The 27,602-nt window shown below is 40.3% G+C and overlaps 2 protein-coding genes across 6 annotated transcripts in view; one reads left to right on the top strand and one right to left on the bottom strand.

Moving 5' to 3' along the window:
* kdm1a (lysine (K)-specific demethylase 1a) overlaps nucleotides 1-10,189 on the bottom strand; it is a 28,659-nt gene extending 18,470 nt beyond the window's left edge. Inside the window, exons 1-6 of one of the 5 annotated variants that reach the window (XM_029730693.1) lie at nucleotides 10,114-10,188; nucleotides 9,208-9,259; nucleotides 8,362-8,661; nucleotides 7,952-8,126; nucleotides 7,694-7,827; nucleotides 4,458-4,629 (exon numbers count right to left, since the gene is read on the bottom strand). In XM_029730693.1, coding sequence (XP_029586553.1) covers nucleotides 4,458-4,629; nucleotides 7,694-7,827; nucleotides 7,952-8,126; nucleotides 8,362-8,661; nucleotides 9,208-9,252 — 826 coding nt within the window. In that variant the 5' untranslated portion in view covers nucleotides 9,253-9,259; nucleotides 10,114-10,188. Of the gene's footprint in view, nucleotides 1-4,457; nucleotides 4,630-7,693; nucleotides 7,828-7,951; nucleotides 8,127-8,361; nucleotides 8,662-9,207; nucleotides 9,260-10,113 lie in introns of all 5 variants that reach the window. The other 4 variants (XM_029730690.1, XM_029730692.1, XM_029730688.1 and 1 more) reach the window with 4 other exon arrangements.
* A 1,020-nt stretch (nucleotides 10,190-11,209) lies between these two features.
* tmem30b (transmembrane protein 30B) lies at nucleotides 11,210-22,005 on the top strand. The gene is made up of 8 exons (XM_029730687.1): nucleotides 11,210-11,393; nucleotides 18,447-18,639; nucleotides 19,021-19,128; nucleotides 19,237-19,344; nucleotides 19,436-19,526; nucleotides 19,656-19,793; nucleotides 20,190-20,396; nucleotides 21,064-22,005. Exons 2-8 carry the CDS (start codon nucleotides 18,451-18,453, stop codon nucleotides 21,240-21,242), a joined length of 1,020 nt encoding a protein of 339 aa, XP_029586547.1. The 5' UTR covers nucleotides 11,210-11,393; nucleotides 18,447-18,450; the 3' UTR covers nucleotides 21,243-22,005.
* The last annotated feature ends 5,597 nt before the right edge of the window (nucleotides 22,006-27,602 follow it).

Here is a 27,602-nt window from a genome sequence, read left to right as displayed (position 1 = left end):
TAAGCCGCACCCACTGAATTTAAAAAATATATATTATTTTCAACATAAATAAGCCGCACATGTCTATAAGCCGCAGGTCCCTACCGGTACATTGAAACAAATGAACTTTACACAGGCTTTATGAAACACGGCTTGTAACAACAAAAAAAAAACAAATAGCAGTAAGCTTTAGTTGTCTTTTTGCACTGAGTCAATTCCTCAAGCTGCTGTTTCCAACATCTTATCATCGACTCATTAAGACCAAGCTCCCGTGCAGCAGCTCCATTTCCTTTTCCAACAGCCAGATCAATCGCCATCAACTTGAAAGCTGCATCATATGCATTTCTCCGTGTCTTTGCCATGATGAGGGTGACAAAATGACTACCGTAATCAGAATGATTGGAAGTTTGAGAGCGCTCGATTTAATCTTAACAGTAAACAAAAAAGTTGTTTGACCTTAACCCGTTCGGCAATTTCATTGGTCTAATGAAAGCTTCATGCCGCCAAAAAAACTGACCACGTCACAGAATGTGTTTTTTTGGAGAAAAAAAAATTGAAAGAGGGAAAAATCCATATATTAGCCGCGTCATTGTTTAAGCCGCGAGGTTCAAAGCCTGGGAAAAAAGTTGTGGCTTATAGTCCGGAATTTACAGTACTGAATCGCAATACATATAGAATGTTGAGAATTGCAATACATATTGTATCTGCATCTATGTATCGTGATAAAATCGTATCGTTAGGTCCCTGTCAATTTCCAGCCCTATCACATAAGTTATTTTGACACACACATTGCTAAAAAAAATACTTAATTTCATGTCATACCGTATCTGAGGGTATGCTTCAGGAAAATACCTATATATGCAGTGTTTTCCACTAGTGTTGGCTATACAGCCGATTAGACTAATTTTCAGCAAGGTACCTTTTCCACTTAAATTAACTAGGCTACTTTTCAATTAGCAAGTCAGAAAAGTCTGCCGAGCCCTCTCCCGCTAGAATGAACGATATGCATCTTCTGTGGTTCTAGTCAAATTTCTTTACACGGAGAGCATGAATTTGCACGTCCCATATAACGTGAGTGAATTTGCATGTCCCATATAATGTAGTAACGATTATTCAAAAATCCACTTAGCCTATTGTTTTCTGGCACATTAATTACATTTATTTCACGTGCAGGGTCCGACATTAACGATGTCCCGCTGGTCAGGGCCCATAAAAACATGTATCGGACCAGTGGATCTCATCAGTCACTGGCCCGATAGGACCACTACATTTTCGGCGCATTTTTGCATTCCGGTTCAACATTTACCTGCTCATTCGCAGTCTATCATTGAAAACAAGTGAAGACTACACCAGTAAACGTCATGCTATTTGTATTTGAGCATATGATTGGCCGTTCATTCAAGCATCCCCACGCTCACGCGGGAGCATTACATGAGTTGATGCCTTCACACACAGCACACGCCAGCAGTGTAGAACAAAAAGATGCTCAATTTTATACCTATTATTGAAAAAAACCAACAAGAGGTTGAACCATTGGTTGCAGAGGGATTTATCCTTGAAAGGTTGACTATTGCTTTCTAAAGCTGAAGGTATCTCCAGACTTACTTATGCAGCCCAGTCCCTACATCTTGATAACAGAATAGGTAAAGCTGGTCAACCCAGATGCTTTTCAACTTTATCTGGAAAAAAATCGTACATATTATATTAGGAAATCTGTCGTTATGAACACATATGAATATGGTGATCTCAATGTTTTAGATTTTCCTACTTTTAATAATACTTAAGATAAATTCGGGCTAAACATTCCTTAAAAAATCCAACTTCAATTTGGAATTTCTTCATATCTTCTCCCGTTTTGGTTGCTTCAATTATGTTACTTTGTAACTATAACATTGATAAGATTCTTACAAAATGATCTGCTTTTCATAGACAAGTATTCTTACCTTGGTCATTAATATATAAACATAATTTCCCCCGCATAGGTATTTCATTTGGAACAATAACGATATTTTGTATAGAAAGTCTTTATGTTTTAAGAACTGGTTCAATTATCATATCCTGTTGGTAAGTCAACTTTTTAATGCAGAAGGACTGTTACTCAATTATGAGGAATTTTTATCTCGTTACAATATCCCTGTTACACCTAGCGAGTTCGCCATAGTCTTTGATGCTATTCCATCTGGAACTCTCATGTTATTTAGAGGTGTAGCCAGACCTCACCTTCTTGACCTACGCTCGCTTAATCCAGTTGACTCTCCAATAGGAAAAATGTGTTTCTCCTTGCTCCCTCAGAACAACAGACCTATACATGCCTTATTTCAAAGGCATATTTTATTCATTCCTTACATCACAACTTACTGGAATACATTTGTCAATAATATCTGTTGGGAAAAAGTCTGGTTATTACCACACAAATACCTGCTTGTTAACAAGGTCAAAGAGGCCTCTTTCAGAATGATCCATAATATTACCCATCCAGGAACAGTTTTGCATTTATTTTGGAATTGTCTACATGTTAAGAAATTATGGAAAGACATTCATAGTTTTATAATTATTATTGTTAATATTCTTGATGACTTTTGTTTGTTATGGGAGAATGTGCTGCTCGGTTTCCTTTACTATAATAAGGATAAAGAAAAACAATTTTACCTCAAATCTAATTGCAATAATGGAAAATTGTCTGTGGCCAGGTCGCAGTTGTAAATGAGAACTTGTTCTCAACTAGCCTACCTGGTTAAATAAAAGTTAAATAAAAATATAAAAAATATTCATAAATGTAAATTCACAACAAAAAAAACGATTTAGTAATTTCTATAAGGAATTTGGGCAGTCCATTAAGACCATTCTACAATCTTCTAATAAGAAAGCTGTTAAAACAATCAATGTGTGTTTCTTTTAAAGTCTTTGTATAATCTGTAATTTGTTGTACCCCGTAGCATATGTTGGTTTTTCTGTAATAAAAATACATATATACATATATACATATATACATATATACAAAAAAGAAGTAAAAAAACAAACAAAACAACAACAAAAAAACTGTCAATATCTCTTTTGGAACGTCTGTCTTAAAGGGGCAGCATCCTATTTTCAAATCATCTCAAAATGACATTTCACAAACAAAAACAAGGTAATTAATACAATGCTAATCTAATGAATAGACTAATGACTTGCATTGCTAAATTATTACACAGCTTTTAAATACATTTCATAATAACCAAATGTAGCCTATTAATAGCTGAATATAGAGAGAAAACATGCCAACCTATAGGCCCTGCATGATCCCAATGCATTTAAGAACTACACTATGTCCGGGCCTGTAGAAATTCTGTTTGGGCCAACAGATTTTTGGCCAACTGGACCGACCAGGCCAATGAGGAAAAACAGTTAACATTGGACTCTGGCATGTTTCATATGTAGCCATGAAGTGGTGGCGTAAAGGCTATATACTGTGCTTCGATTGACAAACAGCAAGCATGACTCGTTTATAAAAAAAGTTTTGAACTGACTGAATGAAGTCGATCTCATATATCCTTCCCATTCATAGATCTTACAACGTAGTTATATATCCACGGTATCGCATTGGGATAACTAAAGATCTTGTTTGTATTTTCGATATAAAGTCCATTAGGACTTGCCAGACAGTGACGTTAAAGTGAGGGACTAGTCAGTAGCCTACTGAATTGAATCGGCTGTTCACTTGGCTCCCTCATTTGCATACCTGTAGGCTTTTTGGCGATTATCTACAGATAAATTATGAAAACATTAGATGCAGATGGTGAATCCTCCTTACTGCAGAAACAATAGGTAGGCTAGTGGAGAAAGAGCCTCACTCTGGTCCAAAATATTATAAAAGAAAACAGATTGAATTGTTTTAAAACCTAATGATACATACATGGTATTTTCAGATATTGATGCAGGGTCTACTGATTTAATCAAAGTGCTGACAATGGAGTAATCAACTGCTGCTTTCTGTGCAGCAAAGCCAATGTTAAACACCTGCTTCATTCTTTAATCATCCCTGTATTGCAGGTAGCTGAGAAAATGCCTTTTTAAAGGAAGAGTGAAGCCTGTGGAAGTCAGCAGACTCTTACAAGATTATATAAAAGGCCCAGTGCAGTCAAAATTAAGTTTTTCCCATGTTTTAAATCATATTGTACAACAACTGATGAAACTTACACTGTAAAAGTATGAACATTTGATGATTGTTGCTGATTGAAAATACAATCTAGCGTGAGGATGTACCAGAGGACACCAAAATAAAGCTTGTTCAGCAAAAATGTCTTAACCCGGGGAGCCTGACTGGCTACTTTCTCTTTTGTCTGGCTACTCCATGTGCTTGTGGAAAACATTGTATATGCATGCCTAAATACCTATAAGTACTACTGGTGTGTTTAATATGCACATTTCTAAATGAGTGTAGGCATTGTACATAAAGTTTATGTATCACGCAGATAGTGGAAAGCTAACATACTCACTTGGTAAAGGCTTGACTCTCTTGTAGATGCCAAAGTTGATGAGGCCGTGTCTCTCCAGGTAACTGTGTATCCTGTGCACCAGCACTGTATCACTGTTGTATGGAGCTTCAAGTTGCTGTGCTGTGGCTTCGAAGGTCAGCTGGATTTTCGGGTTATCGAGCCAAAGTTGGAGCTAGAATGGAGAATTCGCCACTACTTCAGACCAAAGCCCAAAATGTACAATATTCTCCAGAATGAAGCAAGTCGTGTTAATGAAGCAAGTCGTGTTAATGCAGTAAGTGTGTGCGCGTGTGCATATGGGGCGGCAGGTAGCCTAGTGGTTAGAGCATTGGACTAGTAACCGAAAGGTTGCAAGATCAAATCCCTGAGCTGACAAGGTGAAAATCTGTCGTTCTGCCCCTGAACAAGGCAGTTAACCCACTGTTCCTAGGCCGTCGTCGAAAATAAGGATTTGTTCTTAACCTGTTGGGGCTAGGGGGCAGTATTTTCACAGCCGGATAAAAAACGTACCCGATTTAAACTGGTTACTACTCTTGCCCAGAAACGAGAATATGCATATAATTATTAGATTTGGATAGAAAACACTCCAAAGTTTCTAAAACTGTTTGAATGGTGTCTGTGAGTATAACAGAACTCATATGGCAGGCCAAAACCTGAGAAGATTCCATGCAGGAAGTGCCCTGTCTGACAATTTGTTGTTGTTTTTTTTTTTTTTACAGCATCTGTGCTGTTATGTGACACTTTCTAAGGCTTCCATTGGCTCTCTAAAGCGTTCAAAAAGCGGAATGACGTGTCTCCTGTCTCTGGGCAAAGTACAGCAGCAGAGTTTGTTAGTGGCCTGCCTGGGGACAGTGAGACTGAGATGCGCTTTCACGAGACTTCTCAATTTCTTTCTTTCAGCTTTTGAATGAACACAACGTTGTCCGGTTGGAATATTATAGCTATTTTACGAAAAAAATTGCATAAAAATTGATTTTAAACAGCGTTTGACATGCTTCTAAGTACAGTAATGGAATATTTTGAATTTTTTTGCCATGAAATGCGCTCGCGCTTTACCCATCGGATAGTGACCTGAATGCACGAATAAAACAAAGGTATTTGGATATAACTATGGATTATTTGGAACCAAAACAACATTTGTTGTTGAAGTAGAAGTCCTGGGAGTGCATTCTGACAAAGAACAGCAAAGGTAATCCAATTTTTCTAATAGTAATTCTGAGTTTAGGTTGCCCCAAACTTGGTGGGTGTCAAATTAGCTAGCCTGTGATGGCCGAGCTATGTACTCAGAATATTGCAAAATGTGCTTTCCCCGAAAAGCTATTTTAAAATCTGACATAGCGTTTGCATAAAGGCGTTCTGTATCTATAATTCTTAAAATAATTGTTATGTATTTTTTCAACGTTTATCATGAGTAATTTAGTAAATTCACCGGAAGTTTTCGGTGGGTATGCTAGTTCTGAACATCACATGCTAATGTAAAAAACTGTTTTTTGATATAAATATGAACTTGATTGAACAAAACATGCATGTATTGTATAACATAATGTCCTAGGAGTGTCATCTGATGAAGATCATCAAAGGTTAGTGCTGCATTTAGCTGTGGTTTTGGTTTTTGTGACATATATGCTTGCTTTGAAAATGGCTGTGTGATTATTTTTGGCAGGGTACTCTCCTGACATAATCTAATGTTTTGCTTTCGTTGTAAAGCCTTTTTGAAATCAGACAATGTGGTTAGATTAACCTGTTATGGATAGGGGGCAGTATTTTCACGGCCGGATAAAAAACGTACCCGATTTAATCTGATTATTACTCCTGCCCAGAAACTAGAATATGCATATAATTATTAGCTTTGGATAGAAAACACTCCAAAGTTTCTAAAACTGTTTGAATGGTGTCTGTGAGTATAACAGAACTCATTTGGCAGGCCAAAACCTGAGAAGATTCCTTACAGGAAGTGCCCTCTCTGACCATTTCTTGGCCTTCTACACTCTCTTTATTGAAAACTGAGGATCTCTGCTGTAACGTGACACTTCCTACGGCTCCCATAGGCTCTCAGAAGGCGGCAAAACGCTGAATGATGTCTTTGCAGGCCCTGGCTGAAAAACAGTAGCGCATTTGGATAGTGGTCGATCAGAGAACAGAGACTGGAGGCGCGTGCACGAGGCGACACCATGTTTTTATTCTTTCGGCTTTGAACAAAAACAACGACTCCCGGTCGGAATATTATCGCTTTTTTAAGAGAAAAATCGCATAAAAATTGATTTTAAACAGCGGTTGACATGCTTCGAAGTACGGTTATGGAATATTTAGATTTTTTTTGTCACGAAACGCGTCGGGCGCGTAACCCTTCGTCACGCTTCGGATAGTGTCTTGAACGCACAAACAAAACGCCGCTATTTGGATATAACTATGGATTATTTGGAACCAAACCAACATTTGTTATTGAAGTAGAAGTCCCGGGAGTGCATTCTGACGAAGAACAGCAAAGGTAATCCAATTTTTCTTATAGTAAATCTGAGTTTGGTGAGGGTCAAACTTGGTGGGTGTCAAAATAGCTAGCCTGTGATGGCGAGCTATGTACTCAGAATATTGCAAAATGTGCTTTCCCCGAAAAGCTATTTTAAAACCGGACACCTCGATTGCATAAAGGAGTTCTGTATCTATAATTCTTAAAATAATTATGTTTTTTGTGAACGTTTATCGTGAGTAATTTTGTAAATTCACCGGAAGTGTTCGGTGGGAATGCTAGTTCTGAACGTCACATGCTAATGTAAAAAGCTGTTTTTGATATAAATATGAACTTGATTGAACAAAACATGCATGTATTGTATAACAACGTCCTAGGCGTGTCATCTGATGAAGATCATCAAAGGTTAGTGCTGCATTTAGCTGTGTTTTTTTTTTGTGACATTATATGCTAGCTTGAAAAATGGGTGTCTGATTATTTCTGGCTGGGTACTCTGCTGACATAATCTAATGTTTTGCTTTCGCTGTAAAGCCTTTTTGAAATCGGACAGTGTGGTTAGATAAAGGAGAGTCTTGTCTTTAAAATGGTGTAAAATAGTCATATGTTTGAGAAATTGAAGTTATAGCATTTTTTAAGGTATTTGTATTTCGCGCCACACGATTCCACTGGCTGTTGAATAGAGTGGGACGCTAACGTTCCACTGGCCCAGAGAGGTTAACTGACTTGCCTAGTTAAATAAAGGTAAAATAAAAATAAATAAAATTATCACCGTGCGGTTGCGGATGTACAGAAACACCTTCTGCGTCTGCTGGGGCCCGCTGATGATGTCCGGGAAGCAGGCGGCCTCCTGGGAGGTCATGCGATCGTGTGGGAGGCGGCTCTGGAACGCAGCTCCCTCCACGCCTGAAAAACCACAAACACACACGCACCACCCTCACCACCTGCCCTTACACATACACACACACCTTTCGCTGCCCAATGTGACATTCACGCTCGCAGACACACACTTTCGCACAGTCCGACTCACACTCACCAGAAGGCTCCTCAGGCTCGCTGTCCGGCTCCTCCTCCACGGGCGGCGCCGGCGGTGGGATCACCTGCTTTCTCTCTTTTTCTGCCTTGGCGTTGCGCTCCTCCTCCGAGTAGTATTCGTCCTCAGACAGATTGGCCAGGCTTTCGTCCATCTCGCGGTACTCCACCTGCAACAATGGGCACAATAAACGCTCCATTAAAACCATGTTCCGGCTCACCTGAGATGAGGTCAAAGGTCAAGCTCCCTGTGTTCCTCTGGTGTTGTTCACCACTAATTAGATGGCCATACAAAGATCACTATATTCTCAATAGTCATTCATTGTGCTCCTGGTCTAGGCACGTGCTTGTAGTGACTTATTCTATTTCTCTCTAAGATAGGGGGGACAGGAGTAATAGGTTTTTTACTTTTGATCGCTTGCGACGGCTTGTCCTGCGGCCCTCGGCCGTGTCCGGGTCCACGCCCCCGAGGCCGGGAGGGTGGGGCAGCGGGGGTCCGCCAGGCTCCCCGCTTGGGGAGGCCCGCTCTTTCTTCTTGATCTCCATGGGGCCTGGTGCTGAAGCAGGGGCCCCTGCCTGGGCAGTAGCCTGGGCTTCAGGGGCCCGTTCAGCTCCCCCTGCCGCCGAGGAGGAGGAAGATGCGGAGGAAGAGGTACCTGCATCTGACTTCTTACTCGACAGCATAATGGAGGAAGACAGAGGTCTCTCCTGGAAAGTGCAACCACAAAAATAGGCATGAGACAAATCCATTCGGTGCTCTAGAGTTTCAGTTTCTGTAGTTTTTTCACAACGTTGATCCATTGTGGTGTGACCAAAAACAATAAACGGCTATGAAGTTGCATATTAGCAACATTTCTGCATTTCACAAATGAAAATGACTATGAATTGCTGATCATGAATTTTTTTATTAGATAATTTTGTAGTTCAGATACATTTTGTAGTTTACCAGCTCAACTAACATTTCCCAGTCTAACTGAATGTTTCATTTTTATTCCAGGTTTCATAACTTTGTCTGATTAAATGCATTCACATTCTCACTTTCTACATGGATAATATCCATATCATGATTAAAAATATGGAAAAGTGTTCTGAACAACTCCATAACAGCTAGCTAAATACATTTATATAATTTGTATTGTTAGGGCTTTAAATGCACCTGCTAGTCACGGGAATTGAAGCGTGCCTAACTGCACTACTAGCTAGATGCGTTGACAGATGTGCATGATGACAAATGTAAGAGGACGCCACAATAACCTTGTCTTGTTTTACCCATTTCTCCGGGCACCTGGTAATATCCATTCAAACACTAAGGAATAAAGACAGAATCAGAAATATGGTCATGAACAACAGCAAATGAGAAATAGTTAGCTAAATCCACCTAGCCAGGCAGCCAGCCAATCAGTCCTGGGCTCGGTTCCCCAAAAGCATCTTAAGGCTAAATTCATTGTTAGAAGGTTCTAAATAACGATTAACTAACTTAGCCTTAATAAGTTAAGATCTCCAGTTGTATTAGCTAGCTAGGAGTTAGCAATTTAGCTAGCTAGCCATGTATCTAGCTACTTATTTTTAGGTAGCTACCTACTTCAGGTATTGTAATTGTATTTTAAACATGCAGAGAAAAACAACCGTTGGTACTAGTAATTAGGCCAGCTAGCTATCTAACATGACTTGGTTCGTACCAATCGACCTTTTCGATGGTTTCGTAACTAAAAAAAACATGTCGACGTACAGCAGCGGCCAGTCAGTCGAGCTAGCAAGCAATCTGTATGGCTAACGTTAGCTAGCTAGCTATCTTATAAAACCCAGTCTGACATTATTACTACCTAGCTAGCTTATCTGACTTAACAGGGTACATTTTCGGCGTGTTGTATGTTGTACTACCCTCATCGGATTCACAAACGAATCAATGTATGTAGATAACTAACTAGTTAGCTAACGTTAGCAGGCTAACAATGAGTCTCAGCAGATGAACTGGGTCTGTATGAGCTAGTTAGCAACTAGCTAACGTTACCCGTGTCCGTGAAAACATTGCACTCCAATTACATGTTAGTAACTTAGCTACGCTATAAAATAATATCGCATTTCACTATTCATGCAATAGTGGGCCGTGAGATGAAAAGTAAAACATAACTAGTTATATGCATAATATGATAATTTTACCTCTAGATCTTCGCAATTTGTCAACACAAAGACACCTCGTCCTCTCGTTGAATATGACCCGCCCCTCACTATCATCATATTGGTTAAGGAGGAGAACGTCTGAAAGCTCGTGAACGCAATGATTGGTTTTGGACATTGTCAATTACCAAGAAAGAGGCGATTTTTTTTTTCAATAACGCTGCCAGCAAACATTAATTGCATATTCTGTAGGCTACTAGTGTATTTGTTTTCAGAGTTAATTAAAATAATGAATTAATTGAAGTCCCTGTAAATTCCATAGAGAAAGCAACCCACACTATGTGCACATAGGGTAGGCTACTAACAAAAAATAGACAATGGAGCAAATGTATCCCGTTTAGTAGCACTTGATCTATGCTGCTCAAGCAAAAGCATTCCATGAAATCGTTACTCTAAAGCTAGAGTAATCGAGGGCATCTTGTCGGGCTGTATCACCGCCTGGTACGGCAACTGCACCGCCCTCAACCGCAAGGCTCCCCAGAGGGTGGTGCGGTCTGCACAACGTATTACCGGGGGTAAACTACCTGCCCTCCATGACACCTGCAGCACCCGATGTCACAGCAAGACCAAAAAGATCATCAAGGACCACAACCACCCGAGCCACTGCCTGTTCACCCCGCTATCATCTAGAAGGCGAGGTCAGTACAGGTGCATCAAAGCTGGGACAGAGAGACTGAAAAACAGCTTCTATCTCAAGGCCATCAGACTGCTAAACAGCAATCACTAACTCAGAGAGGCTGCTGCCTACATTGAGACCCAATCACTGGCCACTTTAATAAATGCCACTTTAAATAATGACACTTCAATAATGTTTACATATCTTACATTACTCATATCACATGTATATACTGTATTTTATACCATCTATTGCACCTCGGCCATTGCTCATCCTTTATGTACATATTCTCATTCACACCTTTCGATTTGTGTGTATTAGGCAGTTAGGGAATTGTTAGATTACATGTTAGATATTACTGCACTGTCGGAACTAAAAACACAAGCATTTCGTTACACTCGCATTAACATCTGCTAACCATGTGTATGTGACCTATACAATTTGATTTGATTTGAAATGACGTCACTGCGAGAACACCATTGGCCGGAAGAGAAAGGAAAAGGGAAGGAACAGTCAGTCAGGTAAAGGTGTTAGCGGTAGGCAGCGCCCTGTTTATTGTCTATTTACTTTACGCTGCCTATTTTGGATATCCCTCTAACGAATCTGGAAATAAAGATAAAGAGTTTCTTCTTCTTCGTTAAAACGGGTAAGTAAACTAGTTTGCAATTATTTACTTTCCAACTTCTCAGAGTGAATAATGAGGGGGTTCATTGTCTCTTGAACAAACGTAGGCGACAGGCACGCGGAAATATTAAAAATATTCTTACATTCTGCCAGTGGAGAATGCCTTGTTTGCCAAATGCTAGTCACTAATGTGGTACCACACTCGGAATAATAACCTGTATTTCAGTTAACAAAATAAGAAATGCTCTCATTTTACATCAATCGTCCCTTTTTGAAAAGACATAGTATTCATAAATGCAATCATTCAGTTGTCCATACACCATTTCTCCACACTATAAGTCAAACAAAAATACAGTTGACATAAACATAACAATGCTCATTATTTCTAGCAACTGTTTGAGGCAAATCATCAATCATTAAACCCAATATCAAAGAAGCTGTACTGGTATTTAAAGGTAGCCTCAGCGATATGACGTAATGGTGAAAGTAAACAGCATTCAAAACAAATGGGACCTCTTAAATTTCCAACTTCAGTGTGTTCAGGACAAATTGGAAATGGGGGGTGATAAAAAAAAAAAGAGCTCCAAATGGGGAAAAATATATTTTTAATGGTCATCCAACTCGGAATTCCATATCGGGAACTTGGGCCTCTTTCTAGAGCTCTGATTTAACAACTTGAAGATCACTGACGTCATGATTTGACCTTTTTTTCTGAGTTCCCAGTTGTCTTGTAAGCACTATCAATTTCTAAAGGCTTCCCATCTGTGGCGGCCACTGATTGGCTGAATACACTGGGTGAGTGGTTGGCTGGAGTTGTCATTAAAGCAGCATGATAGAATTATGATGCACATTTTTCTAACTACCAGTAGTTTCTTTGAGAAGATGTATAAAGATATCTGTGTATTTAAACAACAGTATAAATACACCTATTTTACTTTTGCAAGTCAAAAACCGAATCACAACTGCTGCACATGCTGCCACTGTTTTGAACAGATTAGATTATACCAAAGATGGTATAGTGTGAAGATGGGCATAAACTGTTTCTCCAATAGAAATCCCAGATCACGCTTGTAGGTTATGTCATGGCGACGTTGGTTAGCTAAACTCATTAGCAGAAACATTGTCAATGGGTCTAACGGTCGCCAAACTTGCGCATGTGCAGGCTGTCAAATCAGTCAGTTTGTCACTTTCACGACGTTAACATGATAACATGTTCAACTACTTAAGACATTGGCTCGAATCTAGGTTGTGCCATTTTAGATTTGTGAAAATTTAACTAAGGAAGAATTGTTCACTTCTCTCATTGACTTCTCAAACCCTGGTCTGTTTTGCAAGCATTCCCAGAAGTCTCGATGTTCCGGCCTCTGGGTTTAGAAACTCTGATTCGAATGAGCAGCCAGCTCACAAATGAACGAGTGCACCAGGAAAAATGCAACAAGCAGCATGCAGATGCAATAAGTGAAAACGCATGATCTAACTGAGGATAGCAAGCTAACATAATGTCACAAAGCATGATCTAACTGGGGATAACAAGCTAACATAATGTCACAAAGCATGATCTAACTGGGGATAGTTAGCTAACATAATGTCACAAAGCATGATCTAACTGGGGATAGCTAGCTAACATAATGTCACAAAGCATGGTGCACTAGCCAGTTAACTTTCATTCTGAAAAAACATAATATTTCAGAGTTAGTCTGATTTCACTATAGAAAGACTTGGCATGGGCCCTAATGAGCTAGCAAGCTACCAGCTAGCGAGTTAGCTGCTTATCAAAGGTAAATAAGTGTTTAATTTGACCAAAAGATTGAGCAAATTATTTCTCAATGATTCTCAATTACCTTAGTTGGCTAATTAATTTGATCATACTTTGTGATAAACCCGGTTTTATGCTGTTTTAGTGTACACATGTCACCCTGTCAGTAGAACCTGATGATGAAAAACATGGGGGGACGAGACAAATGGCCATGTTTTTTTTGTCCCACCAGATCTGTGACGCGAAGGTTCTAACTAGTAGTGTATCCCTCTGTCCTGTGACTCTTTTTGGGGTGTAGTTGTCCAGTTTATCAGGTCCCAGGCTCCCATGACTTATGATTTATTTATTTACAAGTTCATTACAATTTGCTTTATGCGCCATCTGTACCGGGGGCTGCCGCTGGTTCCCAATCTGAAACAGTTCTGAACAGTTTTTGGTCGTTTTTTGGGGGGGCTGTTCGTGCGCACAACACTTTCTCGAGCCAAGCCGAAGTTCGTAGCTGAAGTCTGCGCCCCTTCGTTGGTCAACAGTAGGGATGCTTCAATGAAGTGTTTGTCATTCAACGAGGATGACTCGTTTTCATGAAAATTTTCACTTGAGAAATACTGCACCAAGCATCTTAGTTAGATGTAAAATTACGCAACTAAGATCTCCTCTGCAAAAACGTGATTGTTAGATTAATTCTGACTTGATGAAGTGTCTACGACATCTCAAGATGGACACACTACTATTGCAACTTTTTTTCTTGTTTTTCAAGCGAAGGTCTTTTTAAGGGAGTCTGTGAGCTCACTCGTTGGGTTCGCCTAGCGGAGTTTGGCTAGGTGCCAGCTGAACTTTTACAGCGTTGAAGCACAAGGCTCAACTTCTCCAACGTTCTGGTGCCCTGGCTACCAGCGTGAAGTGAACCCGTGCACCTGCGAAGATACTGTGTGAGAGCAAAGTCTTGCATCTCGCTCATCTCAATGGGAGCGTTCGAGCTGATCACTTTTGTCAAGACGTGAACCAACGTTGGTCACCGCCTTTGTTTTGCATTATGGGTATAAAAATGGTCCGACTTGCAACTGCATGACCTTCTCAACAACCATGTGATCAAAGGTCATGAATTTTCGATTGCAGTCGACTAGAGTTTTCTGCAGTTGCTTCTCACCAACTGCAACTTGAAGTCGTAGCCAAAGCATTGTGGGAAATTAACTTCTGGGTTTTTTGGAAGCAAAAAGCAGAGATGGCACCATACTGGAAGGCCACCGTTTTGCAAGCGCCAACCCAACTTTACTATTTTTGTGATTCTTTTGTAGTTTATTTTTACTTTATTTTCACAATGTATCCGCTTCCATTTCTTACAACCGACAATAACTTTTTAACATCAGATCAGCAGTTACTTGCCTTAATTGCTGACCACACAAAATAAATTTACACATACATGTTATTCAATCTTTGCACCCACACTGCTCGCACGCGTCAACGAGCGTCTGCGTAGGCAGGAGCTAAAATAAAACTTGGTTCTATTTGTGATGCTTGATGCGCTCCAAGTCCCGCCTCTCCAATCTTCTCATTGGTTTTGAGGCGCATATACCCACTTGGGTGATTGAAAGATGAACTGAGGTCCACACTCCAGTCCAGTTGGTCGTGGTAATGCACCTTTTTAGAGTTGGTTGTCAACCGCCATAAAGTCTGAAGAAGAAGCCTGAAGGAGGCCGCAATGGGAGATTGCAAATCTGAAAAGGTGGCGGAAGCGGACCATTTTTTTTATTTAACCTTTATTTAACTAGGAAGGGCTCATTGAGATTTAAAATCTCTTTTTCAAGAGCGTCCTGGCCAAGATAGGCAGCGCCAAGTCATTACAAAAATTACAGACAAACAACATGAAAAACTACAAGTAATCTAGTAAAAACCATAGAATTAACAAAGAATATAACAAAATCAAATACAGCAAATTAAAGACATTGACGTCAGGGAATCAGTCTCAAGATCATTCAACAGTGATTTAAAAATACCAATCGGGACAAGTTCTTCCAGTTTAAAAGTATTTTGTAAGGCATTCCAAGACGATGGCGCAGAGTACATAAAAGCCCTTTTACCAAATTCAGTTCGGACATTTGGAACAGTTAGCAGGATAAAGTCCCGCGAACGAAGAGAGTACCCACCACATTTCTGAACAATAAAAATGGCCAAATAAAAAGGTAGTAAACCCAAAATGGCTTTGTAAATAAAAGTATACCAGTGACTGAGCCTACGAGTGACTAGAGGCCAGCCAACCCTGGTATACAAAGTGCAGTGGTGCGTAAGGGTTTTGCAATTTTTAAATAAATCTCAAAGTGCCATGGTAAAGGGTGTCAATTGATCTCAAACACTGAGCGGAAGCATTCATATATAAAATATATGAATCCACAAGTGGATTCTGAATCCAATGGTGGTAGAATCAAGGAGAATTGTCCAAAAGAATGGAAAACGGAGCAAAAATATTGTACAGTGATGAAAGTGACCCTTCATATCTACATTTACATTTTAGTCATTTAGCAGACACCCTTTTCCAGAGCGACTTACAGTAGTGAATGCATACATTTCATACTTTTTTTTTCTTCTCCGTACTGGTCTCCCGTGGGAATCGAACCCACAACCCTGGCGTTGCAAACACCATGCTCTACCAACTGAGCCACATGGGACATAATCTTGGTTTATGTCCCATGTGGGACATAATCTTGGATTATGGTTTGTTAATGAGGAGTAGGTGAGCAGAGTACCAATTTTGAAGAATCCATTTGAGTTATCCAAACATGGGGCAGAGAGTGCTGGGTAAAGGGAAGGCTGTGATGATTATAAGAGGCTTGCTTGTTTAGATTTGTTTTGTGCTTCGGATCAGAAGGAATGTGCATTGCGTTTCACACGATTTTGATACGTTTGAAGTGTGTGTGTCTTTGGAACAGGGCACCCTTCAAGGGGGCTATATCTGGCGTCTCGTGGGAAGTCAATTTTGAAGAGATTAAAAATATTCCTGGAGTGCTTGATGCACGTCAGTTGAATCGTATGGTGAAAAAGGGAAGTCTCTGTTCTTTTGTTTTTTGATATGGAGTCTCCCTACTTAAGTGCAGTTGGTATATAAACTAGAGTCAGAGCATTTGTCCCAAGACCAATGCAGTGTGATCATTGTAAAGCAAAACGTTCTAAAGCATTTGGTCATGTTTCAAGTGTTTGCAGAAGGAAGAAACCGAGATGTCCAAGTTGTGGAAAAGATCATGTGTTTTAAAAGTGTGGAAAATGTGATATTGCAATTGTGGTGGGAACCATGAAGCTACATCGTTCGATTGCCTGACAAGGATAAAAGAGAATGAGGTGGCCAAAGTCGGGGCTGTCCAGAACATTTCATATGCAGCAGCTGTTAAAAGGCTTGAGGTTTTGAATGGTGCTCCTGAAGGCCTTCGCTGCAGGGGTTGCCTTTCACCAGCAGGACCCTGGCATTTTTAAAGGTTAAGAAGGTGGCCTTTATAGCTATGGTGTAAAAGGGCACTGCCAAGGTGGAGAAAGGGTCCAGGAGGATAGAAATTGTGGCCGCGGCAGAGCGGTTCCTGGAACTGAAAGATTTCTCGGCGGAGGAGTTACATGGAATATTGTCACAAGCCGTACCACCGTCAGGCCCTAGAGTCTGAAAAGGGAGATGGAAATTTGAAAGAAGGAAGAAGTGGGAGTTTTGTTTTGTTTTTGACAAAGTACTATTCTTATTTGGGTGGATTAAGTTAGTTTCCCGATCACATATGGATTTTCTTTTCACCTTGTTTTGGGTTTTCAACCTGTCCAGTTGGTGGCAGCAATACACCTTTTTGGGGGTTCTAGTCCGCCATAAAACCTACAGAAGAAGAAGCCAGAAGGAGGAGAGATTACTAGAAACGGACTCGGTTTACCCTTTATCTGTCTATTTAATTGTCTGAGTAAAGGACTTGCATTTTAGGTAAAATAACAACCCAATGTTTATATCCCAGGACAAATTAACTAGCAACAGCAAGCTAGCTAAACGGCCATGAATGTTTAATGATTTTCAACCGGTCCCCAAATTAATATAATTGGTTCAGAGTTCATTTTGATATTTCAATCTGTGTGTCCTGATCGCGTCTGGTGTGGGTGGACAAAATCAACATGCGTGCGATGGCGTCAGCATGTAATCCTTTTCTGTACAGTGAGTGTGTTGTCCTTCATGTGATTGAATCAAATTCTGCTTACTGACAATATGAAGGTTGAGAATTAAAGAAATACACTGGAGGTTGTAGTGAAGCTGACACAATCAATTACCATACAGTAAGAATCTTTGGACTCCGTTTAACCACAATCTGTTCCATGTTGCACAATCACAAATAATAATAAGGTACAAGGGCATGGCGTAATGGCAACAACAGAGCATATGCTGAAAAAACACCTATGTTCTCATTCTAGTAGCCTATGAACTCACTAACTGGTTATATTTTGAGAAGACCATCACAAAAATACAAAACAAGTCTTGTGAATGTTAGCGCTTGGGCTGGTATCTAGTTTCCTTATCAGAATATTCATTCCTTGGACCATGTTGATCATGTTCGGCTTCGTGTTGGAGAAGTGGAATTTCGATTGCATCCACTTCATCGGCAATAACAAAGGTGACTACAATGTCTGCCATAGTCGCGTATCCTAGAAATGGCAGAAGTTAACCGATATGCTGACGGTGAACATGTACCTCCCCTGACTTTACTCGTCGACATCTGTCTACAGTCGACTACTTTTAAGTTTACCACTCAAACGTGCCCAACCTCTGCAGTGCTGCTCCTGGCAATGTCATTTTTGCTGAGTCTACCTTTAACTTTACAGTTGTTTTACTTATTTTGCAAAAGGTTAGGTTTGTCTTAATTGGATTATAATGGTGTTGGGACAGTTTGATAAAAAAGCTTTAATTAAAGTTAAAAATCTGTCACATGATTGCGCAAAACACAGGGCCCTAATCCTGTCAGTGCAACTGCATAGTATTATTTTAGTTTTTCCTTAGGAATTCCTGCATGGAAAAAGTCTGATAGGCATACATATGTTTCAGGGCTAGGTCAATTCAAATTGAAGGCAGTCAATTCAGGAAGTAAACTTCAAAAACAATTCAAAATGTGAACTGCATCTATTTTCAATGACTTCTCAATAAACTGAGGAGTAGAAGCTATAGTATTTATTTCAAACGTTTTTGAATATTACACTTAAATCACTTCCTGAATTTATTGCCTTCAATTCAAATTGACCCCAGACCTGATCTGCTGGTTCACAGCTCCCCGAATTAAAAAAATAAAGTCCCTCGCTATTGTTTCTTACTAACAGAATCATGATGAAAGAAGAGCTAGAAATAGCCAACCGGCCAGACAACACAGCCTTCACACAGCAGAGGCTCCCTGCTTGGCAGCCCATGCTGTCGGCTGGTATCGTTATCCCTGGGTTTGTGCTTATTGGCCTGGCATTCATTGGCGTAGGTGTTGCCCTATTCATCACCTCACAGAACATCACAGTGCTGGAGGTAAGCGTATGACTGACAAGGGCATAACTGGTCAAAAGTAACTCCTAGTTTCATGATTTATGATACCTTTTTTTTATTGTCCATTTGCATAAAATGTAATACTGGCCAGTTGTATGTTCTCAATTTAGTTATGAACTTCATCAGAGTAGCTCAATTTTTACTAGTTCAAATTAGACATTTCCTGTAACTCTTTAGGTACTTGTGTGCATCTTCTATTTGAATGTTACTCTTGCGATCTGTTCAAGCTTGTTTACTAGCTCATTCGGTCTTTGCAGGATGAAGGTGATGGTTTCTGGTACACAACATAATGGAGGTGTGAGTTGTGGTTGTATGTTGATCGGTGCTGATCAATATTTAATGCAATGCTTCATGTTAACGCAGAAAGATTACACCGGAGTAGAGACCACCTCAGACTGCTACAAGTGCTCCAACCCCAGCGACAAGAACTGTACATGCAAACTGGATTTCTCCCTCTCCAATCTGTTTGAGGTAACGTGACATTTGTACCCCTTCACTTATTTAAGTTATCACAGTAACGTGAGGTCTGCTCATTACATGTAGTACAGAGCTGGTTCTAACTAACTTTATGTTCTTCAGGGTCCTGTGTTTTTCTACTATGGTCTGTCCAACTACTTTCAGAGCCAACGCTCATATGGGGCTTCAAAAGATCAATACCAGCTCTCAGGGGATCTGGACTACTTTAAGGTGGGAAGAGATGTGAATGTGTGACCAATGAACAGCCTCAAATGTTGTGACGGACGACCTATCACCAACGGTTTTCCCCTCTTTGTTGCAGACACCTGTTTCTGCATGCTCTCCCTATCAGTATGATGCCAACCAAAATCCAATTGTGCCCTGTGGATCATTAGCAAACAGCATGTTCAATGGTACAAGCCCATAATTCATTCATTCATTCAGAACTCCAGTAGACTGTTTTATTACCACGCTGCACTTGGAGTAAATGTTCTGTTCAACGTTGTCCAGTAATTAAATCTCTACATTGTTTTTTTTTAAAGACACCTTTAAGCTCTATCAGATCGTGAACGGTACCAAGAAGCTTGTTCCCTTTGATGGAAAAGGAATTGCATGGTGGACTGACTACAACATCAAATACAGGAACCCCTCTGTTACGCCTCTGAAGAACGCATTCAATGGTAATGAGCTCAATCCAGAGACCATGACATTAATGTATACAGTGACATCCTAACTTGAGATGCCTAATCAATAATACCTTACATCCATCCATGTCTTAACACACTGACCTAGGAGTTTTTAAACTTTGTTTCCTTTGAACATGCTATACAAATAAAGGCATTTATAATTCATTCTATGAAAAGTTCCTTGGTCCTCCTTTCTTTTTGATGACCAATTTGTCCCTTTTACCAAAGAGCACCTTCTATCTACCAAAATCTGACTTGTGTACCTCAGCACCTTCTGTCTACAAAAACATACTATTGTGTACCTTAGCAACGCTTCCCTTCCTCCATTTTTTTCAACACTGACCTAGAAGATGGACGTTACATTGACTTTCATTTGTTTTCCTCACATAGGTACTGTGAAGCCATCCTTTTGGTCCAAGCCGGCCTATGAGCTGGACACCTCTGACCCATCCAACAACGGCTTCGTGAACCAGGACTTCCTGGTGTGGATGAGAAGGGCTGCCCTGCCAGACTTCAGGAAGCTGTATCGACGAATCACAGAGGGTGACTACGCCAGTGGCCTACCTGCAGGGAACTACTCCCTTGAAATCGCCTACAGTATCTTTCATTACAATATGTAAAGGTCTATGGAAATGTCTGTAAGTCCAAGTGGGCATGTGTGAAAGGGCGCAGGCTTAAGTCCTTATGAAGCGTTTGTTTTGCCTGAAGACAGAAGAACTGAGCGGTTCTGTAATTACATACGGAATGGCAGATGATTCAAATATTACAATGTCATATTATGTAATTCAATGACCACTCCTGTAAATTGATAAGCGCTTACTTAATTCTAATCCAATTGGCATTTCCACTCACTCATTCATGAGAGTGAGTGGAAATGAGAACATAAACTGCATGTTGATGCTATTACTCCAGCTAAATGCAAGCAACAGCAATAATAATGTTTTTTTACTCTGCCCGGAGTGAGTTGTATTTCACTCCCATGGGGCTAGTGTCTCATGTTACAACAGTTTGTTGCTCAATGGTTTACATCTGCATTTCAGCTCAACTGGTCTTACCAGTTGGGTTGGACTCTGCTTTTCAAACAGAGGAGAATGGCAGACAATAATACCATGACGTGGTAGTTTTTAGGCCTTGGAAAAAAGCATATGCTAGGGAAAGAGTCAATCTTTCTATATAAATTTTACCAACGGTGTCTAATTTGTATGGTCACTCTCAAATGGCACTCTTCTATGTCCTGTTCGACCTTAACACAGTTCTTCTCCAGACTATCCCGTATTGAGCTTTGATGGGAGGAAGAAGGTGGTCTTCAGCAATGTGTCCTGGATGGGCGGCAAGAACCAGTTCCTGGGCATCGCTTACCTGGTGGTTGGATCTTTGTGTGTTGTCATGTCGATGGTAATGCTCATTGTGTATGCCAAGTTCAAGTTCCCTGAGGATGATTAATGTTCGGGCTCCATTTTCGGATGTTGGTGGAAGGTTACTCATATGGATGTGTTCTTTGAGTCCAGTTTCTGACCTGACATTTTAGAGGTCAGTCATTAGCTGGGTACATTTAATCACTTTAAATGACTTATACTGCCATGTCTGTCCAATATTGCATCTTGTTGAGAGAATTATGATTTACTGGGAGAGTTGATAGAGGGCTCTTTGCATAGTTCATTAAGGGTTTTAGTTAAGAGGTGAGTGAGGTCAAGTTGGACATTTTAAAGTTTTAAAAGCTATGTTATTTGATACTCTGGGAAAAGCTGCATTTGCATCTTCTTGTATAGTTTAAGACGTTAGGATGAAAAAGCCATTCATAAAAATGTTTTTTTGTTGCATTACGTCACATTGGTAACTGCAGCTTTTATCATGTGTCAGAAAAGCCCAATCTGTTCATACTGTTTGTTATAGATTTCTGAAAACTAGAGGATCATTTACAAACGTGGAGTGATTGTTATTTTTAGACAGGACATGTAAGCCATAGAATTGTATTGCCATTCGTTATTGGATAAATTCTGAAATTTTATGTATCTGAAATGTTTTTGCTGTAACCTTTACTAATGGGAATATATCTCAGGATTGTATATACTGCACATAACTGAACATCCTCTTTTAAAAAATGTTTTTATTGCGGTATGTTTCTTGTAATGGAATGGAATTTAGAAAATTCCTTGGTGAATTTTAATTTGTTTTCTCTGAAATAATAAATGTACAACTTGAGGAATGAACTGCCATCCCTTTGTTGAGTTGATATGGAATTAAGGTTGCATCATCAATGATTGTCAAAGAAGGCTCTCACAGTTCCATGGTATTGTCACAATTACAGCTCTGAGTGGAATGTTGCCAAAGATTCTATGCTCAGTTTGATACATTATACATGTCTAATGCCTGTCTCAGCTTCACTGTGTATGGTTTAATCTGGTAAAGATGGTCTTTTCTATATGGCCCTTTTCCAGTCCCCCACCCCCCAAAAATTCTGTTTTCCCCAGCCTTCCGGCATGGGCAACGGTTGGAATAGATATAACTCCAGAGGAACTTGCTGCATTTTTCCGACCCAGTGCCAGTGGGATTAGCCAAGTTTTCAGTGCAATAGAACCTGTGCTGCCGTACCTGCTGGTGATCTTGCCATTTTTTGCCTTTAATATTCTTTACAAAATATACAAGAGGAAGCTGATCAAGACATTACTGGTAAGTAACATTATCATCCACTTGATTCACATCAGGGCAACGTCTTAGATTTTTTGAGAAGCATCACTATAGTAGATATGGAAGTCTGCTTCTTCTATATTGGTGCTTGTCCAGGTTTAGTCACAAAAAAGCTGGTTGTAAACAGACATTTCTGCCCCAAAACATTGAGGAACACTAAGGATTTAACGTATCAAAATGGTGGCTAAAAAAAAAGGTTAAAAGATTTCAGGAGGGGGGGGTTAATCTCTGAAATGTGTTTTTCCCGCAGAAGTCGGATATGCTTAACACATCTGCCATGCTGTCAGAGCATCTCCAACAGCTGAAGGGTGTGGAGGTGAGGCTGCTAGCCCTGGAGAAGAAGCTTCAGGTGGTGGATGGGGAACGTAGGAGATGGGGGAAAGCACCTCGAAATAACAGGGGCCGAGAACTAACCCGCTGTGACGCTGTGGAGTCTTCTTCATGTTGCTGCTCATCAGGAGAGAGTGAAGACGAGGGCAACCAATCAGGAGCTTTGACAACCAGAACCGCGGAGGGCTGACAACCAGCACTCGGGAGTGTTGACAACGAGACAGGACTTGGAGCCTATTCTGTTCTTGAACCTAAAATATAACTCAATTCTGAACAAAATGTTGCCTTCTTGTGTCTTGATACACCTCTGTACTGTGTTTTAAGAAAACTATTAGAGGCTTAGAATAATTAGAAAATTGTATAATTCATTATTTAAGATGCATTGTGCTTGTTACACTTGTTTTGATGAGCACACCAGGGTGCTATTTTCACAAATGATTCATTTCCATAGTTGGTATAGTTGTCACTTGGCTGTCATGATGCAATCACAGCACAGATGATGTAATAATAGGGCTGCTGAGCTTTTCTGAGGTTGCACTGGCTCAGGTCCTCATTCGTTACTCAGACACGATTGGATACACATCTCTGGCCTCCAAAGATAAGAACCCAAAGCTGTTTTTTGAGCTACTTCATTATCTGAAGATGGTCTGTGTTGGTATTGGCGTGGAGCACTGCAAACACCCAACCTGGTCAAGGGTCGGGATGGAGATCACACCCGATGAACTGAGAAAGGTAGTGGAGAGCAAGGAGTATGACACCTCCTTCTTGGACATGGCCCTGTACAATGTCGGCTGCATGATCCTGGCTCTCTGCATGGCCTTTCTGGTCATCTCCATGATTTACCTGTGGATCAGTAGGAAGAAGAGCCCTGGACAGTTGGTGAATAGTTACTCCTAGTCAATTTGTGAATCCAGTTACATCATTTTTGGTGGTAATAAAATCTCTGCCCTAGTTTTACATATGGTCTTCATTGAAAATATGCACAGCTGTGTACTTAGCTACATAGCTAGCCTACAGGTTGCTTAGATAGCTTAAAGGCCTGCTGGGACAGGTTGGTGAAAAGTCCTAAAATCATACTGCTCTCTGTTTTTCTATGCTACTGTTTTTTGAAGGACACATTTTGTTTTTTCAATGTATGTATGTCTGCCAACATTTCTGTCAGGGCAAAGGAGGATACCTTCAGTGCAAAGGCAACGTGCAGAAGCTGCGCCAGGGATTTGAGTTGCAGGAGCAGGTCCTGCTCAAGATGGATGACATGGAGCAGCGTATGGTTTCCCTGCAGGGTTTCCTCAGATCCACTTGGAGGAGGAGATCCAGAGGCGATGGCAAACAGGAGGCCGAAGACATGTACAGAGATGTCCCGGTCTTCTCTGACCGCTCCGACTAATACCTGATTAACCGCTCAACACCTGAAGACACGGTTTATGGAGACTGATTTATGGACACTGTTTTATGTCTACTGATTTTGGGATTCTGTTTTATGGACCGTTTTAGTGCATTTGGTAAAATAAGCATTTTAAAAACTTTTTTTTGTTTAAATAAATAAAAAAAATAGTGAAATTGCATCAGAGTTGTTTACCTTTTATTTAAGGTTCATAGAATATGATTCTAAACCAAGGATATATGCTTGATATATAGATATATATATATATATATTTTTTTTTTAAATGAAATGGGAAATTGGGTAAAGCAAGATATACGAATCACAGCAAAAAGGCCTAATGATTTTGAGGTTTACAGGAAATTGTTTGGCTTTGGCTGCGTTATCCAGCATTTGACAGTTTGATTTCCAAATCAATAGTGACATATCATTTAGAAATAATGGGTGGTAATTGTAAATAAGTACTTTATTTGACCAATCGCTGTGATTTTTTTATTTAATACGCGTGATGTTCCCATACGAGATATGACTACGTTTAAATTTAATGAATACTTTGGCAAATTTGTGACGAGTTGAAATGACGCTCCCACGTTGGAGGACAGGTAAACTACGTCATAATGGTCCCACGAAATGATGGCGGTGCAGTTCCATCGCTGTTCATGTTGATTAAGATATTTTTTCCTACCGTAATCTGGGACTATACTAAATATAATTAGAATTTTTGAAAGAGTCAAGTAAGAGCAAGGGAACCAATTCTCTCCATACATAGGCCCGCCTACCTGTCAGAAAAACTAAAGAAAAGCACTTGTATCGAAGCACCCGTTCTACTATCTTTGACCATGGTTTTCTCAAAGTGGAATAAAACAATGTGCATGTCTTTTGCCTCTTGATACCATTAGCGAATCAATCAATTCGTTATTTTTTATCTAAACTCGCAAACACTGCATGTGCCTCCGCCATATACACATTTCTGAACGTAGGCTGCGCTACATCCTATAATGAAATTTTGCTCTGAAGACTGCAATGGTTATACTTGTCCAGTAGATGGCACTGTAACACACCTTTCTAACATCAAATAAAGTTTTATTGGTCACATACGCATTTTTTGCAGATATCATTGCGGGTGTAGCGAAATGCTTGTGTTCCTAGCTCCAACAGTGCAGTAATATCTAACAATTCACAACAATACACACAAATCTAAAGTAAAAGAATGGAGTTAAGAAATATATAAATATTAAGACGAACAATGTCAGTGGCATTGAGTAAAATACAGTAGAAAGAATACAGTATATACATATGAGATGAGTACAGCAGTATGTAAAAATTATTAAAATGACTAGCGTTCCATTATTTAAGTGACCTGTGATTCCATGTCTATGTATATGGAGCAGCAGCCTCTAAGGTGCAGGGTTGAGTAACTGGGTGGTAGCAGGCTAGTGATGGCTATTTAACAGTCTGATGGCCTTGCGATAGAAGCTGTTTTTCCGTCTCTCGGTCCCAGCTTGATGCACCTGTACTGACCTCGCCTTCTGGATGATAGCGCAGTGAACAGGCCGTGGCTCAGGTGGTTGATGTCTTTGATGATATTTTTGGTCTTCCTGTGACATCGGGTTCTGTAGGTGTCCTGGAGGGCAGGCAGTGTGCCTCTGGTGATGCATTGTGCAGACCACACCACCCTCTGGAGAGCCCTGCGGTGGCGGGCGGTGCGGTTGCCATACCAGGCGGTGATACAGCCCGACAGGATGCTCTCAATTGTGCATCTGTAAAAGTTTGTGAGAGTCTTAGTGGCCAAGCCAAATTTCTTCAGCCTCCTGAGGTTGAAAAGACGCTGTTGCGCCTTCTTCACCACACTGTTTGTGTGGGTGGACAGGGGCTGCATAATTTGTGAGTAACAAAACATCTGCCCCACATTGAAATGAGGCACTGCAGTGCAACTCCATATTCTATAGATTGCACTGTAATCTCCAGAGTTTGTTGCATGTAGTTTAGGCTTTTCTTGTAGTTTGTCAAAAATCAGTTTGTCCATGTCAATGCCGTATATTATATAACATAGATTTTGTTGAGTTGCCTTTGATTTGATACAACAGGGGGATTGATATCCATATTTAATATCAACCATGATTTTCCAGTAACCTATCCAATTAATTCCCTAGCATTGCCATGTTTTGAATATAGACAGTCATGGATAGAGGCCTGGCAGTACGCCTGTGTAGCCTAACTCAACGTCTTTGAAGGATATGGTGACAAGCACACCATGGAGTAGCTTTTCAATTGTTCATCTGGGAAACCACTTTAAATGATGTTGTTCAATGCTAATTAGCATATTTCCACCACAGGAGATTATGCTAATTATATACCTAACTAGAATTTGCTTTACTTTCTCACATGACAGTGTAAGAGGCAGTAGCGATGCGTGGGTAAAATCACTGGGGAAGCCAAGCCAGGGAAAAAAAGCCAAATTACAACCTGTGTGTTGTGATAATTGCGTTATTTGCTCTATAATCTGTTAGTTCATTATGCCTTGCCATATTGATATATAGGCCTAAGGCTGAGACAATAAGAAGACACAGTGGCAGAATAAATTCAACCACACCTTTGTTTCATCACAAAACCGGAGAGCAACATCTGTCTGGTGAAGCCCCCAAAGTATTTTAAATAAAAACTAGCCAATTACACTTTTATCTAGCTAGCTAGCCACCAGAGGACAAAGACACAACGGGATACAACAATTCAAGTTTTTTGTGTAAATTACGTTCTGCTTTTGATGTGATGTGATTGGTGTGAAGCCAAATCCTAACTGGTTTCCCTTGACATTTTTTTTGGTGCGCCACGACCATTCACAGTTGAGCTCGCTCAGTTTAGCTCAACGCTGATTGGCTATTATTTTATTTTTAAAATTATCAAGGGAGTGCAAATGCTCGCTGGCTTCCCTTGCATTCAATGCTGTGGGCGGCAACAAAATCATACTCTTTTTGGCCAGACAGCATCAGATAGATAGGCTACACATACAGAGAAAGAGGGGTGCTGTTTTGCTCGCCGGAATCTTTCTCCGGTGAGATACATTCAAACTCTTGCAAAAAAATGAAAGATTATGAAACACAGAGACGAAAGATACCACATTTCTGTAATAGTATTTTTTTTATTGGTAATTTTTTGGGGGAAGCCTGGCTTCCCTTGGTATCCATGAGTACATGCCAGTGGTGAGAGGGAGAGAAAAAAAAAGAAAAATGGCTGAAATCCCACATGGCCTACCTGTGCTCACGTCATGTCTATCCACCCTGCATGCGAACTGTGATCATGACAAAAAGGTGAAGTGTGGAGAAGATGAGAAAATAGAAATCCATGCTGAGTGCGTTAATCAAAGTCCATCATCTTGAAGTAGGGCCGGACCACCCATTAGACAG

The sequence above is a fragment of the Salmo trutta genome, chromosome 33 (assembly GCF_901001165.1).
Source record: "Salmo trutta chromosome 33, fSalTru1.1, whole genome shotgun sequence".
In the NCBI taxonomy this organism is placed as follows: domain Eukaryota; kingdom Metazoa; phylum Chordata; class Actinopteri; order Salmoniformes; family Salmonidae; genus Salmo; species Salmo trutta.
The sequence above is the reverse complement of the archived record's forward strand: the minus strand, read 5'-3'. Positions and strand labels throughout refer to the sequence as shown.